Genomic DNA, 16,585 nt, shown 5'->3' on the forward strand with positions numbered 1-16,585 from the left:
CCACAGTCAGAACAAATCTCTCTCACCTGCCAGTCCCACAGCCGCTTAGACCCAACCGATTAAACACACAGAGACTTATATTGCTTACAAACTGTATGGCTGTGGCAGGCTTCTTGCTATCTAATTCTTCTATCTTACATTAACCCATTTCTACTAATCTATAAGTTGCCACGTGGCTCGTGGCTTACCGGTATCTTAATATGTTGCTTCTCATCACTGTGGCTGGCAGTGTCTCTCTGACTCAGCCTTCCTGTTTCCAGAATTCTGTTCTCTGCTTGTCCCGCCTATACTTCCTGCCTGGCTACTGGCCAATCAGTGTTTTATTTATATAGAATGATATCCACAGCACCAAATGGAGTAATATTTGTTGTTAAAATAAAAGGTAAAAGACACTTTTGCCTTTGTACTTTGAATGTGATTCAATATAAAAGATTATCAGTGGGTATCAACTACTTAACATGAGTATCTAATGTGGGAATATTTTCAGAGAACATGAAGTTCACATTGAGAATGAGGACTGACCTCATTTATAATGTACATATTGCATCCTAGCTCTGCTAATGGGGCCAATGGCAATACAATTCTTCTTTTTTATAAAGGTATAATTTTGATTTTTTTATATTATCATGTTGAAATGCCCCCCATAAAGTTTTAAGAATTAGAATTGCTATTTTATTTTAAATGTATTAGTCATTCATATTATAATTGTTTGTGTTTGTGTGTATATGTTTTGTGTGTGTGTGTATGTGTGTGTGTGTGTGTGTGTGTGTGTGTGTGTGTGTGTGTGTGTTGTGTGTGTTGGTTTAGGTGCCATAGTGTACCTGTGTTGGTCAAAGCATAACTTTGTGGAGTTAGTTCTGTCTCATACCTTTATGTGGGTTCTGGGGATCTAATTCAGGTTGCCAGGCCTGTGTAGCAATAACCTATATTGGCTAAACTATCTTGCCACACCCCCGAATTGTTGTTTTTATAAGAGAAGGAAAAGAGAAATGATGAATCTTAGAAATCAATTCCATTTTGATGGTATAACATAGTTACATAATGTGCAGCCTCCAAGGGGACTTGGCTGGAATGTCTAATTTCTTAGCACTACTTATTTTAAATAAAGTAAAACAAAAACATATCAGATACAGTGGCGCATTTGTATGTGTTTTGGACCACCATTCTCTTGTAGCTGGAGGTTTATTCTTTGTATGTATATGTTCAAGTCTAGTCAGGAGATGCAGCCAAAGAAGGCCACATGTGAGTGGCTGTCTGCTGTACAGGCTCATCCCGTCAACATCTAGTACTCACCCCCATTCACCTTCTCAGTGAGGAGTTCCTGGAGCAGCTTATATCAAAAGAGCTCGACTTTCTTGCTTTGCTTCACTTTTCTCCAGGTACTTACCACCTTCAACCTACTATATCTAGAACACCTTCAGTATTGCATCAGTCTCTTCCTAAGAAAATGGCACAGGATGTTATTTTTAAGGTGTTTTTGTATATTCTTGTTGCATAGAGCTGAGCCTGACATGGAGAATATGCTCAGTAAACATTTGTCAACTGAAAGAATCTTTCTTGAAAATCATTTCTTGAAAGTAAACTAACTGACAAAGAAGTGACTGCACTTTACCCATCCCTGTAGAAGAGCAAAGCTGCTTTTGAAGTTAAAACTTTTCCTGTGCTCATACTTCAGAGAAAAAGATGCAGCTGATAACATCTGAGAGGAAGGAAACAGCGCTTCATGTTGAGTTGTGAATATAACATCATACACGTTATTTTTTTTTATGCAGGCTAGCCTTCTGAACTGTCTCCAGAGATGGCTTATCTCACTTTGCTTTTGGCTATTCTTCATGTGCACAAAGGTAAAGACAATCCTATGTCTTCATTTAAAAGTTTTGTTGTGTTTTTGGTGTCTGAGTGTGACGTGCAGATTCCCTTAGGTAATTTCTCACTTGTTCAGAAATACTAAAATTTACAAAAGCCAATTTTGTAGATGAAATTGTCAGGCTTTACTATGAATTTATCAGACTATTTGTTAAGTTTTATAAAATTTATCTATTTGGTTTTTCATGATTGCATATAACTCAGTTTATGTGATGTGTATTTTAGCACTGTGTGAAGAGACCTTTTGGGACACAGCTGTTCAGCTCTCTGAGACTATGACTCTGGAATGTGTGTATTCATTTACGGATAACTTAACCCAGGTGGAGTGGAGCAAGATCAATGGCACAGAGAAAGTGACCATAGCTGTTTACAACCCTAGCCACCCTGTGCATATACAGCATAACTACCTCCATAGAGTGCACTTTCTGAACTCAACAGTGGGGTTCCACAATATGAGCCTTTCCTTTCACAATGCCTCTGAAGAAGACATCGGCACCTACTCATGCTTGTTTCATACTTTCCCACATGGATCTTGGGAAAAGAAGATAAAGGTGGTCCAGTCAGGTAAGGAAAAACTTTATTTTCCTTTTCTCTGCTTAAAATGTTTAATTCTAAGAAATCCAACTAAATGCTTAAAGCATTATTCTGTTCTTTTTCCTGTTCCATTTCTAGATTCTTTGAGGTTATTTTTCCTCAAAGAGTTATGTAAGCCAATCCCATTTTTCTTAATTGCTGTCATTTCTGAGTGGAAGTGTCTCATGGGTTTCAGTGATGTGGGAAGAAGCACAGATTTACGTAGTCTTTATGATGACACGAGGCTTGATTCAAGTGATGTTGCCAACATGAAGATTCAGAGCCAATCCCTTCTTTCAAAGCTTATCTCAGCAATGTGTGGGACCATTTCTTTTTGCTGAGCACTTGGCACTAGTTTCAGCCCCTGGATATCTAGGATCTTTTCTGCATAACTTAATCTGAATTTATTAGCAATTTCTGAGCAAAGTTTAAGACAGACTCCATCTTCAACCTATCTACTTCCTTTAGAAACTGAGAGACATTGTATCAGAAAGAGAATAATGATTTATGTTAAGTATGCTGGTGACTATGCTTTGATTCTTCTCATATGACCACTTGGACTAGGTATGGTATATAAAAGGAGTCTGGGTTTTACAGCCATCATTTTTCGTAAAATCTTGTGTTAGTGGCTCACCCCTTCTCAATCTGAACAACATGTCAAGACAAAAGTAATAATTTCCTTGTTGAATGTTTAGGGATAATATATTTAAAGAGTTTGGTCCCTGGTCATTAGAGAATAGGGTATTATTACTATCAGTATTACTGATTTTTTTCTATTTTTTGATACAAAAAATATTCACAGACTTTTCAGATCAGTGAAAAGGGAAGGGTTTGGAATTGTAGTTTCCTGTCCTGTGGCCCTCAAGTCACGTCCCACGGATACACAAAGGAGGTTGTGTTGTACCATCTGAAGCAGAGCCTTTTTTTTTTATTAAAGTGATGAATATTCTAAAAAACAACAATGATCATGGTACAAGAGGAATAAGAAATGATTAGGAAGAAATGACACTTTACAAATGTAGGTTTTTTTCCCTCTTGGGTATAGCTAATCTTGACTAATTTTGTTATGAAGTGTTAATTAACAAAATACGTTTGGACACTTATTTATTAAAGGATTTGTTATACCACTAAGGAACCTGTTTGCCACCATACACAGACACCTGTTTAGTGCTCTCTGCTAGTTCTAAGTATAAAATCCACTTTGACCCATATTTCCAGAAACACAAGTGATATTGGCCTTGAATTAGGGTGATGCATTTCACAGGTGGCTTCAGCTGTCAGGGCTGAAAGGAAAGGAGTGCCCTTTCTCGGCTTGTGGTGCCAGGGTTTGTAGTTTATCTCCTACATCAGGTATTTTGATATGTGTCATAGAAGAGAAGATCTAGACATCTCTGAACGTTTAGTGTGGAACATGGAGCTAAACTGTGAGACCATTGTTGGATCAATGGAGGATTTGTAGCATAAATTTTGGAAGAGTTTTGGGAATTTCTTCCTCCATTATATCACTCAGTTTTGCTGCCCCCTTTACTTTTCTAGGTTAGTGAAGGAGGGACTCCAGGGGTTTGAAATGGAATGGTGGTTCTTCATTTCCTCAAGTGTCTCTCATGGTGAAATCCTGAAACATGTTTTGTTGATTTAAAAAATAATGATTTTTATCTTTGAAGAGCACATTGATGTAGTGGGCTAAGGCATATGGTTTACCTTACTCTGAGATTTGCAAGGGTGTTTTTTTTTATGATAATGGTGAAACTAAACATTTGTTGTATTTTAAAATTTACCTTAAAATGTATCTAAAAAGCTCCTTTTAAGGAGCCTCAGTAGCACAGTAGGTAGTGTGTCAGTATCATAAAAGTTTCTTTTATGCTTTATTCACAACTTACCAAGATCTACAAGTACTGTATTTTAAATAATATAAAGATAGAGTTGATCTATTTAATACTAAAAATATCAAACTTAAAATTGTAGAAATCCTAAAGTGCATAATAGATTGTCAGAATTCTAAAATAAAGGAGTTGATCTATTTAATATTAAAAGAAAAACAAACTTAAAAATCAGAAATCATAATGTGCATGACATTGTCAGAATTTCATGGGAAGGAGTGATGCTACATGCTTATCATTAACACTGACTTCTGCTCTTCATTAGTAATTCTCTATGGAAGAAGAATCTTCTTTCAGTGTCTTAGATTTCTTAATTCTTCCCCACTGTACACTTGGACGTGGACATTACCTTCAGGATCTCCACATGGGGATGCCATGCATTGTAAAGTCTTCTAGCATTTCCAAGGCCTCCAGCTCTGAATGTGTCTCATGGTATAGCACCATAGTTGGATGTTAAGTAATATCTGGGAGACATGAACCTCTAGGTCTTACAAGGATGAGACATGACCATTGAATATGTACCTAAAAAGTTCCTTTGTGCTTTATTTCTTCCTCCTTTCCATAGTCTTTCAGCCTAATATTGAGCTAGTTAGAGCTCTTATTCTGGATAAGTGACAGTGTTAGTAGAAAATACTTTAAAAATGTTTGCTAGCTTTAAAGTAGGGATTTATTAATTACCAATAAAATTAAATAGATAAAATTGGCTGTATTATTTTCACAATTCATGGTAAAATATATTGAGGTGACTTAGGCAATAACATTTCAAAAGTACTCTTTGGTAGCAGAGTCTATGGTGGAAGTCTTGGGGAACAGATTGCTTACCTAGTATCTCTGACCTTAGTAGTCAGTGAAATAAAATATATTTCTAGTTAAATAACTCCCTACCTGCTAGATGGTGACTCACTGCAATGTCCTGCCCAAGTTTTACTAGATACCCCCTTTGTATGAAGCAATCAAATGTCTCCTGTAATATGTTTGAATACTCAACCACACAGAAAAAAAACATTTTCTGGTGCCCAAATGAAGGAAAAAGGGGAGAGAGGAACCATCAGACCTGGTTTGGAATATGATACATTAGCTGGTTAAAGAACTACATATTCTGTGATATAGTGATTCTGCTCTCTTTGATATTCTATTGATTGTGCACATGTGTCAGAAAATCCATGTTTATAGTAACAGTGATGATAGGAGCAATATTTGGGAACCATCCAGAAGTTCAAGAGTAGGACAAGCAGATACACAGAGTTCGTTCATGAAGGAGGAAACTGCATTCCTGAGAAGGGAGGGGTCACCACTATGCTCACCAACAGAGATGAATCTCACCAAAATCACACTGAGGGAAGTAAGCAAACCATAGACGACTTTGGGTGTGGTTCCTGTCTTTTACATTGTATAGGCATGCAAAAACTAAGCAAAACATGGTTGATTGACATATAAACAAGAACAACAAAATAAGGCTACAATGAACAAGGAGTTCTAAAGCATGATCAGGAAGAATACAGAATCAGCAGTGACCACCAGAGTCTTTAATATTCATTGTTATAGTGATATTCATATGGATTTTCTTTACTATTTCTCAAAACTATATTATAGCATTTCTTTTGAACTTGCTGAATTTCTAGGAAAATGGTGAAAAATATTTAATTGCAATATTTGAGCAGTTCAAATATACCTACCTAAGGTAGGTATGAAAGTTCCACTCTTATTTGGCCTGAAAATTAAAGAGAAGGAAGCTTCAAGAATGCCCTCAATTTTTTTTTCATGATCTAAGAACAGGAAAATGTTGACTTTAGTTAGAAAAGACAGAGAATTGGGGGACCAGATTGGGCTTGTCAGAAAGGACGTAATTCTCGTGCCCTGGGTTGTAACATAGACTCTGAGCACCTGTCACTCAACATTATGGAACAGTGGAGCAGAAAAGCATTTCAAGATTGAATATGCCAACTTTGATATTATTTTGTCATCCAGTATATGTGAAAAAGAAGTTAACAAAGTATCAATGAGTAGGAGCAGAAGACTTAGGACATAACTTGGAGAAAGGGCAAATTGAAGTGTGTGAAGACATTCATGTACAAACATGGAAGTTATAGGGAAAGTAGGGAGATAGGCAGGGGTGTGAAGAGAAGGATGAAGCAGAAAAATGGATCACGGGTTTGGGAGCAGCAGACAGTGGGACTCACAGTTATCTTTCTTGCTCCACCTGCACAGATGTTTTGGTTGGTTGTATCACATGGCTGTGATGTTCATATTCCAGTGCACTTATCTCAGATTGAACACTGAGTTGCTTCTCACTGTGTCCCTTTAAAGAGTTCCATTCATTTTGGGTGGGATAAGGATGTACATGTCTTTCACACCCCTTTCCATAGTCTCATATTCTTACTCCCTGCTAGTCTAGCATTCTTTGCCCAGGTGCTAGCAGCTAAAAGGTTCATGTGTGTGTATTGACAGTTAACAGTGCCTTAGAGATTGGAGGCCCCAGAGTTGGTAGAATAGCTTCTAAAGATAATGCTGACCTCCTTATCAAGTGGGGACAGTATTATTTCTTTTCCCCTTAGGGTTGGTGATGCAAGGATTCAAAGGTGGAAAGGGGAGAGTGTCCTAGATCCAGTTTCCAGAAATAGGTTTACTGATATGGGGGAGTGAACTTAATCCATTAGCTCATCCACCAAGTCTTTACTAAGAACTTAAAATATTCTAGGTAATGTTCAGTGATTTGGAAGATAGAAATCCGTGGATCTTAGCTCTGCATGTAGTTTATCCTGGTTTGCAATTAATAGCTTGTCTTATTTCAGTAGGTGGACTTTCTTTTGTAATCCTTCTTAATATATTATCACACTTTTATTTCAGCTTTTGTTTTGTTTATCCAGAATAAAGAAAGAAAGAAAAATGCATGAACATAACTCTACCTTGTGTAGTACTGACAGGTACAAAGTGATGAAGGTGGAGACTTGGTGTGAAAGGCCAAGGGCATTCTGAATGTCAAAGGATATTATACAGCTGCTAAGAAGGCCACTAAGAAAAAACCTCATAGCCTCTTGCTACAAAGGTTACTGGAAATTGTTCAGATCTTTATCTTAATTCTTTAAATTCTCAAAGGTCAAGCAAATCCACAATCCTTCCACTAGTCCTTACTATAGCTACTCTTTACCCAGTCTGAAAGAAGCTGCTAACCACAAAATCTGGAACATGTTTCCTCTACAGAGCAGGGGTTGGGGTGTTGAGTTGTGTGGGTGCTGGTAAGTGGTGGGGACGAGGCCTCATTCATGAGTAACAATAGCTGGTACTCTTCCATCAGTCTTTGGTACTTATCAGCATCATCATGGAACACATTCAGTTCACAGGTCAAGGCTACCTAAGACTTGCTGGTCTTCATTGTTGTTTAAGGTTTTTTTTTTTTTTTTTCCTTATCAAAGGTCAAAAGCTACAGAGAGCTAGCATTGTTCTCTGTAGAATTAGTGCATAGATTATAAATGATGATTACAGGAATATACCTATAGACTAGTTAGAGTGCTAACTGGAAGCAAAATCTTGGTTTGCATTTTATAAAATAAAAGCATTGAATTTTGAATCTACAAACAAGGAATCAAACAAGAAAATAAGTAACTGAAGAAGGTAGGAGAAATAAAACTCTTGGCTCCATGGCTGGCTTGAGAGAATATTCTGAGAATTTTCTCTGAGCTGATGCTGCCAGTGGGGATATCATTTAGAGCTGATAAGAAACAACTTGGTTTGTAAACTGTGTTTTTTGTTGCTGGCCTTTGTTTTTGTTTGGCTTTATAGGGAGTGGTGATTAGAAATAGAACAACCTATCCCTTTCTTCATGAAAATGGCGGGAAACTGTTTCCAAAGACGTTAAAGGTTTTGAAACTGTTAACAATTTTCAGACCATCAAGTCAATCCTTCTGGGGTCATTGTAAAATGAGTCCCTGGAGCAACATCTCCTGTACTTACTTTAGAATAGGTTTAATTAAACAACACCACTGATGGGGCTATTGGTGCTTCCCCAGAGAGATTATTCACAATCCAATAAATCTTAATGTGAGGAAATTTCTCCCAACTTCAGCTATTTAGCCAACTTACATCTTAAAAGCCTGGTCTTTTCATATTTTCCCAGAGAGAAATGCTCATGTTTATAGGTTTGGGACATAGGAAGGTGCCTAGGGAAAGATCCACCATCCATAGGATATATGAATAGGAAAGATCATGTCTCAGGAAAGATCATGTCCCTCAGGATATGGGTATAGGAGGGTGTCAATGGAAAGACCCATGTTCAGTAGGAGAGGTATATAGGAAAGTGTCTAGGGAAAGGGTGATAACATGTCATTTTATATTTACTCATACCTGAAGTGATATGGGTGACCTGCCTGTGGAATGCAGTGGAATGGAGATGGTGGTCAGCAAGGATAAAGTGTGGGTATGAGCTCTATGTTCAAAAGTTCAACTTAGTTATCAGAATGCTCATGAAAGTTCACATTCTCATCTCATCTGACTGGTTCCCAATACAAACTAGGGTCATTTCTTAGGTGCAGAATGAAATTCATTGTGCTACCAAAATTGACATTTCAAAATGTCTTAGTGAAGGGGTGTGTGTGTGTGTGTGTGTGTGTGTGTGTGTGTGTGTGTGTGTATTCCATGAATATGGTGTAATTTTCCTTTTTTAATTGAAAATAGATTCTTTCATATAATACATCAGTTTCCCCTCCCTTGACTCCTTCCAGCTCCTCCTTCACCTCCCCTCTCCCCCAGATCCATTCTCCCTCAGTTTCCCTTCAGAAAGAAGAAAGACTTCAAGAGACAACAACCTGCTGTGGGATATCGTTCTGTATGCTGTGAATGTGTTGCTCTGATTGGTTGATAAATAAAATGCTGATTGGCCAATAGCCAGACAGGAAGTATAGGCAGGATAAGCAGACAAGGAGAATTCTGGAAAGAGGAAGGGCTGAGTCAGGAGTCACCAGCCAGACACAGAGGAAGCAAGATGTCAAGGCAGAATTGAGAAAAGGTACCAAGCCACATGGCTAAACATAGATAAGAATTCTGGGTTAATTTAAATTTAAGAGCTAGTCAGTAATAAGCCTAAGCTAATGGCCAAGGAGTTATAATTAATATAAGCTTCTGAGTGATTATTCTATAAGCTGGCCATGGGACTGTGGGGGCTTGGTGGGACCCGAGAAACATTACAACTACAACAACCAAATATGCTAAAACAAGAGACAGTAACAGACGACAAAAGCCCACCTATCAAGGCTGGACAAGGCAACCCAATAGAAGAAAAAGTGTCTCAAGAGCAGGCAAAAGAGTCAGAGATATAGCCATTTCCCACTGTTAGGTATCACACAAAAACACCAAGCTAACAAGTATGCAGAGTACCTGGTGCAGACTCATCCAGGCCCCATGCTTGCTTCTTCAGTCTGTAGCCCATGTGAGCCCTGCTTAGCCAGTTCAGTGGGACGTGTTCTCCTGGTGTCCTCTGATTCCTACAATCTTTCCTCCCCCTCTTCTGCAGGATTTCCTGATCTCTGAGGGGAGGGACTCCATGGAAACCTCTAATTTAGACTCTGTACACAATGTTTGGCTGTGGGTCTCTGCATCCACTCTCATCAGCTGCTGGAGGAAACCTCTCTGATGATGACTGGACAAAGCACCAATCTGTGAATATACCAGAATATCATTAGGAATCATTTTATTGATTTTTGTTTTGTGGGGGAAGGCAATTGTGTTTGGTTCTACCCTAGGTTTCTGGGCTAGTCAGGCTCAGTTCCTGACCATTCAGGCAGTATAGGGCATAGTATCGCTTTCTGGTGTGAGCCTCAAGTTAAACCAGATATTGGTTGGCCACTCCACAATTTTTTACCACTATTGCCCCAGCACATCTTATAGGCAGAACAGATTGTACATTGAAGGTTTTGTGGTCAGGTTGGAGTCTAAGTTTCTTTTTTGGTAGCCTGCCAAGTACCTTCTCACACCAAAGAGACTAGAACACAGGGGCAAAGGCTCCATGCAGGTACCAGCTCACCCTTTCTATGTTCAGTGAGGTATATAGATGTTGTCTTCAGCAATAGGGACCCCATTGTCAGTTTTTGGAGAGCGATCCTCTGTCCTGGCATCAGTCTGGGTTGTTTGGGGATTTCCATGGAACCTTTTCAGCCAATAACTTGACACAATGCAACCCAGTCCTACCAATTAAAAACCTTGCCTGGCTACAAAAAAATGACCAGTTCAGACTCGATATTCTCTATTACTAGGAGTCCTCAATGGAGACATCTTCATAGATTCCAGGAAGGTTACACTGTACTAGGTTTCCACACTGCCTCAAAACTCTAGATTACAGGAAATTTTTAATCATATTTCCAATTAATTCCATGAATGGATAGAGTAGATTTATTTTCCTTCACAAACTGCATGCTATAACTGAAAACCCACCATTTTTCACATGAGAAACAGCCAAGGAATCCCATTATTATTTCTGATACGGGGCTTGGTAACATTTGCGTATTTACTGAGAGACAGTTTATTAGTCATGACATTAGATTCCTTGGAGGGTCCCTTCATTAACTATTTCTATGTGTATGGTGCTGGGGATCAAACATCAGACCTCACACATGCTAGACAAGCACTCTACCACCCTTCTGTATACCTAGTGTCTTCTGTATTATCTTTAAAAATACGTATTATGGATAGTTAAATGAATTATATTTCTAAACAGAGCTTCTGTTTCTTATGTGTTTCATAAAATAGGAATTTAATCAGAAAGAAACATGTCCAACTACGCTTCCCGCATTTCCTTCAACTGACTCAATATTTGAGTTCTCATTTTAAAAAATAGATAAATTTATTTATTTTACATCTTGGCCACAGTTTCCCGTCCCTCTTCTCCTCCCAGTTCCCCACCCCACTCTCTCTGTTCCCACCCCTCAGTCCACTCCTCCTCTATTTCTGTTTAGGAAGGGACAGGTCTCCTGTGAATAGCAACAAAACATGACATCTCAAGTTGCAGTAAGACCAAGCACCTATCCACGTATTAAGGCTAGGCAAGGTGACTCAGTATGAGGAATAGGGTCCCAAAAGCCAGTAAGAGAGTTAGAGATAGTCCTTGTTCTCACTGTTAGGAGTCCCACAAGGCGACAAAGCTACACAACTGTAATATATATGCAGAGTGCCTGTGTCAGTCTCATGCAGACTTCCTGGTTGTCGGTTCAGTGTCTGTGAGCCCAGGTTAATTGACTACTGGAAAAGGGGGTGTATTTCCCAGTCAGGTAAAAACCTGGCACAAGGGAATCTCCCAGGAATCTATAAGGAAGACCCCAGCTTAGACTCCTAGCAATAGCAGATCCATAGCCGGAACTGGCCATCTCCTGTGACCAGATTGGTGCCTAGCCCAATTGTCATCAGAGAGGTGTCATCCAGCAACTGATGGCAACAGATGCAGACCCACAGTCAAACATTAGGCAAAGTTGGGGGAATACTGCACAAGAGGAGGAAAAAGGATTGTAGGAGCCAGAGGGCTCAAGGACACCACATGAATTCTCATTTTTAATGTAGTCTGACCATTACATTTTTAGTGAAAATAACAGAATTAAAAAATTAAGCCAAAGGGAAAAATTATAACCTGTTTCCAAATGACATTATTATATTGAATTACAATTTATTAAATGTATTGAGTGAATGATAGCAATCTTTTAAATCCTTATGTAAATTCCTTCTAAACTCATTGAAAATTATATGTGTGTGTGTTTATCTGTGAAGAAATGAGAAAATGTCTTTATTGTGAGTTATAATCTCTTGAAAGGCCTATGTCCGTGCAACTTGAAAATATAACAGCTGGGCAAACCTATTACATGGGGATTGTGCTAAGAGGCATTCTTCATGGCTCGGGGAAATGAGAGATGGCTAAGATTTCTTCTGGTTTGGTGGGAACCATGGGCTGGGAATCTGGTATGTTTTAGATGACAGGCACGTTAGGAATGAGAAGCTCTATGTAGAAGGCACATCTTTTTTTTTTTTTTAGTTTAATTCTTTTTTTTATTTTATAATTTAACTTAATTTTACATATCAGCCACGGATTCCCTTGTTCTCCCCCCTCCCGGTCCCCGCTTCCCCCCAGCCCACCCCCTATTCCCATCTCCTCCAGGGCAAAAACTTCCCTGGGGATTGAGTTCAACCTGGTAGATTCAGTCCAGGCAGGTCAAGTCTCCTCCTCCCAGGCTGAGCCAAGTATCCCTGTATAGGCCCCAGGTTTCAAACAGCCAGCTCATGTACTGAGGACAGGTCCCAGTCCCACTGCCTGGATGCCTCCCAAACAGATCAAGCTAATCAACTGTCTCACTTATCCAGAAGGCCTGATCCATTTGGGGGCTCCTCAGCTATTGGTTCATAGTTCATGTGTTTCCATTCGTTTGGCTATTTGTCCCTGTGCTTTATCCAACCTTGGTCTCAACAATTCTTGCTCATACAAACCCTTCTCTTTCTCGCCAATTGGACTCCTGGAGCTCCACCTGGGGCCTGGCGTGGATCTCTGCATCCGGTTCCCTCAGTCATTGGATGAGGTTTCTAGGATGACAATTAGGGTGTTTGGCCATCCTATCACCAGAGTAGGTCAGTTCGGGCTTTCTCTTGGCCATTGCCAGTAGTCTATTGTGGAGGTATCTTTGTGGATTTCTGTGGACCTCTCTAGCACTTTACTTCTTCCTATTCTCCTGTTGTCTTCATTTATCATGGTCTCTTATTCCTTGTTCTTCCTCTCTGTTCTTGATCCAGCTGGGATCTCCCACTCCCCTAAGCTCTCTTTCCCTCAACCCTTGCCCTTCATTATCCCCACTCACATCCAGGTTGTTCATGTATATCTCATCCATTTCTCTGTCATTGGGCAATCCCTGTGTCTTTCTTGGGGTCCTGTTTTCTAGGTAGCCTCCCTGGAGTTGTGAGTAGCAGTCTAGTCATCTTTGTTTTACATCTAGTATCCTCCTATGAGTGAGTACATACCATGTTTGTCTTTCTGAGTCTGGGTTACCTCACTCAGGATGATTTTTTCTAGATCCATCCATTTGCCTGCAAACCTCATGATGTCATTGTTTTTCTCTGCTGAGTAGTATTCCATTGTGTATACGTATCACATTTTATTTAACCATTCTTCGGTTGAAGGGCATCTAGGTTGTTTCCAGGTTCTGGCTATTACAAACAATGCTTATATGAACATAGCTGAGCAAGTGCCCTTATGGTATGATTGAGCATTCCTTGGGTATATGCCCTTGGGTATATCTGGGTCTTGGGGAAGATTGATTCTCAATTTTCTAAGAAAGTGCCATATTGATTTCCAAAGTGGTTGTACAAGCTTGCTTTCCCACCAGCAGTGGAGGAGAGTTTCCCTAGCTCCACATCCTCTCCAGCATAAGCTGTTAGAAGGCACATCTTATGAAACATTACTGACAAGGGAAATAGGCTTTGAATATAAAGAACACATTTTTTTAGAGGCTGTGGGATAGGTTGGGAAGTACAAATTTTAGATATTGGATTTCACTTAGCAGCCAGTAAAGTTTTCATATGGTGGAGGTCACATGTTAGCCACAGCTTGCAGTAGTATGAGGGTTGGTTAGGTTGAGAAAGCAGAAAGATGGCATAGGTAAAGCCGATGAGAGAAAGAGAGCCCTATCAACTCAAGCAGGACAAGTGAAGCCTGCAAGGAATGCCCACAGTGCAGTCTGTGCCATAGCTGACTCAATTTACTTTCCTCTGTTACCAACAAAGAAAGCTTCTACACTAAATTCCATCTCTCTTTCCCCCCTGCTGCCTTTCCATACATACTTATCAAATGCTCTGAGCTATGTTAGGTGGCACATGTGCAGTAGGAAAATATGTTTGGGTCCTTAATCTCAGTCTCAGATCTGAATTACAGTCTAATCCAATGCTTGCTTGATGTGGGTGCCCTGAATGGGAGATGGTGATGTTAGGAGAAGGGGGGTGGTGTTATACACATGTGTTGGAAGGATGGAGCAAGAGACAGGGAAAGGGGAGACTCAAGAGATGCAGTGATGGAAAGACAATGGAATTGTCTTAAGAAGAAAGCTTAGAGATTCTGGAATTGGAGAATAATCAGACTGTTGCAAAATGGTTTCTTGCTAGATGGAAATTATGCTATAATTACACAAAAGCAACTGGATTCTTAATAGAGCCCATGTAAAAGTTGGTTCAAGATGAATCAGAAGAGTAAAGAAATGGCATATTGTGCTATCAGTAGAAGGTTTAGATTATGATTGGAAGGGATTGGGGAAAATCATTAATGGGGTTTAATCTACTAGAGTGTAGAGAGGAAAACCATATGAAGGCATGGGAGGGAGACAGTGTTCTGAAGCTGCAAGCCAAAAGAAGAGGCATCAAAAGGAACCAACCTGGCTGGCATCTTAAGTTTGGATTTCCAGCTTTCAGAATTCTGAAAATGAAATGTCTGTTGTTTAAGCCATCCATTCTGTGGTACTTTGTTATAGCAGCTCCTCAGAAACTTCCTTTGTCTATTATAATTGATCTTCATTGTCAACTTTATTGGATTTGAAATCACCTAGGAAACACTTTTGAATGTGTCTATCAGAGCACCTCCTAGGGGGTTTAACTGAAGATGAAAGACCACCTAGAATGTGGCTTGGACTGAATAAAACAGTAGACTGAGTATTAGTCTTTCTTTCCCCCACTCTGCTTTGTAGCTATGAATGCAATGTGACCAGCCACCTCACACCCTTGTCACCATATCTTCTTTGCCGCGATGGACTTGATCTTAAACCATGAGCCAAAATAAGCCTTTTTTTGGTCATAGCAATGAGAACAGTGACTAATACATTGCCCGTGTTGTTTTCAAATGCTATCAATTTTTTGTGTTTCCTCTAAGGACATCATTGGTGGGAACATGTTGTATGCTTAGAAGACATGCTCAATAAAGTGATAAAAGAATAGAAGGAGATGATGCCTGTATACAAAGTCATCACCTCTAACCCTGAGAGGTACATAGGAAAACATTACTTTCAAACACAATTAAATGGGACATAGCAACCTTTTATGAGTTCCATCCAGGAATTAAAAATTTTTTCCTGGATTGTGGCAGAGGCTTATAGCTTATCTCATTTACTAAAGAGGTTTGAATGGAAGGGAAATATTTGCTTGATCATTTATGGAAAGTAAATTCAAATAATAGCAAAACTGCAATGAATGATAAGAGTCAATTTTAAAAATATAGGTCAGAGAGACTGACAGTTTGGAAAAATAGGGGTAACTGGGGTGGAGAGTGGGATACTTGATAAAGAGAAAGTAGTGACAGCACCTATTGACTAAGTTAGAGGCGTTGATAAAGACCAATGGGTGAAGAATGACATTTAGTTCCAAACAGTAGGAGAATAGGAAGGACTCAGTTTAGAAAGGGGAATATGGCTTTGCTTATCTGTAAGTACGAAGTATATAGAAGAGTTTGGAAATTTGAGTTATATTGTTTTATTCTTCTTTGCCACATGTTATTTCTCCCAAGGAAATTCTAGGATGGGAGGTACACATTATTTTTAATTTTTTAGAGATTTATTTATTATATTTTATGTTCCTGAGTGTTTTGCCTGGAATTCAGATGGTTGTCACCTGCTATGTAGGTGCTGGTAACTAAACCAGTGTCCTCTGCAAGAGCAATAAGTGTGTTTATCTGATGAGCCATTGTTCCCATCCTAAGGTAGACATTTTCATCTTAAGACCATACTGTAGTTCTTATCCTAGTTTGCATTTGGTTATACACTAAGTATCAAAACATTTACCCAATATTCTGGACTAACTGACCTTAATGACCTATCCACCTTTAGACTAGTACCCAATGAAAATATAGCAGTTTTCTGAAACATGGTATCTGCTTGCCAATACAGATGAGATTTATGTCAGACCAGTTGGCTGGTTGCATTTGTATAGCAAATTCAATGGCGGTGGAGTTATTATTCCCAGTGAGGTAATTTTGCCCAGTATATAAGTTAGATCAAAGGCTTATCATTTCTAGGAAGAAAACATGCTACTATTGGTCCCAGTAGAAGATTTGGGCATTCTTAAGGGCTTCTTCTGCAAAGTTATTCTCTCTTTATCCACTGAATAATTTTTATCCCCTGTGTCACCATTTAACTCTCTCTCTTTGATGTTTTGAAATATTTTCTGTATTTACTTTAGAGTTTGGGGCAGGTATTTTCAAACATTCTTTTGGCCTTGTTACTATTTGTACCTCTGGGCATTGTAACTCTCCCCAGTTGAATGGTCTT

General features: G+C 39.2%; 1 protein-coding gene across 1 annotated transcript in view; it reads left to right on the plus strand.

The window, feature by feature from the left end:
* Nucleotides 1-1,798: 1,798 nt before the first annotated feature.
* The window catches only part of Cd226 (CD226 molecule), a 78,136-nt gene continuing 63,349 nt past the window's right edge, over nt 1,799-16,585 (plus strand). The window contains exons 1-2 of the mRNA XM_059246450.1: nt 1,799-1,844; nt 2,092-2,430. Coding sequence (XP_059102433.1) covers nt 1,799-1,844; nt 2,092-2,430 — 385 coding nt within the window. The remainder of the gene's footprint in view (nt 1,845-2,091; nt 2,431-16,585) is intronic.

The sequence above is a fragment of the Peromyscus eremicus genome, chromosome 19, assembly GCF_949786415.1.
Source record: "Peromyscus eremicus chromosome 19, PerEre_H2_v1, whole genome shotgun sequence".
In the NCBI taxonomy this organism is placed as follows: domain Eukaryota; kingdom Metazoa; phylum Chordata; class Mammalia; order Rodentia; family Cricetidae; genus Peromyscus; species Peromyscus eremicus.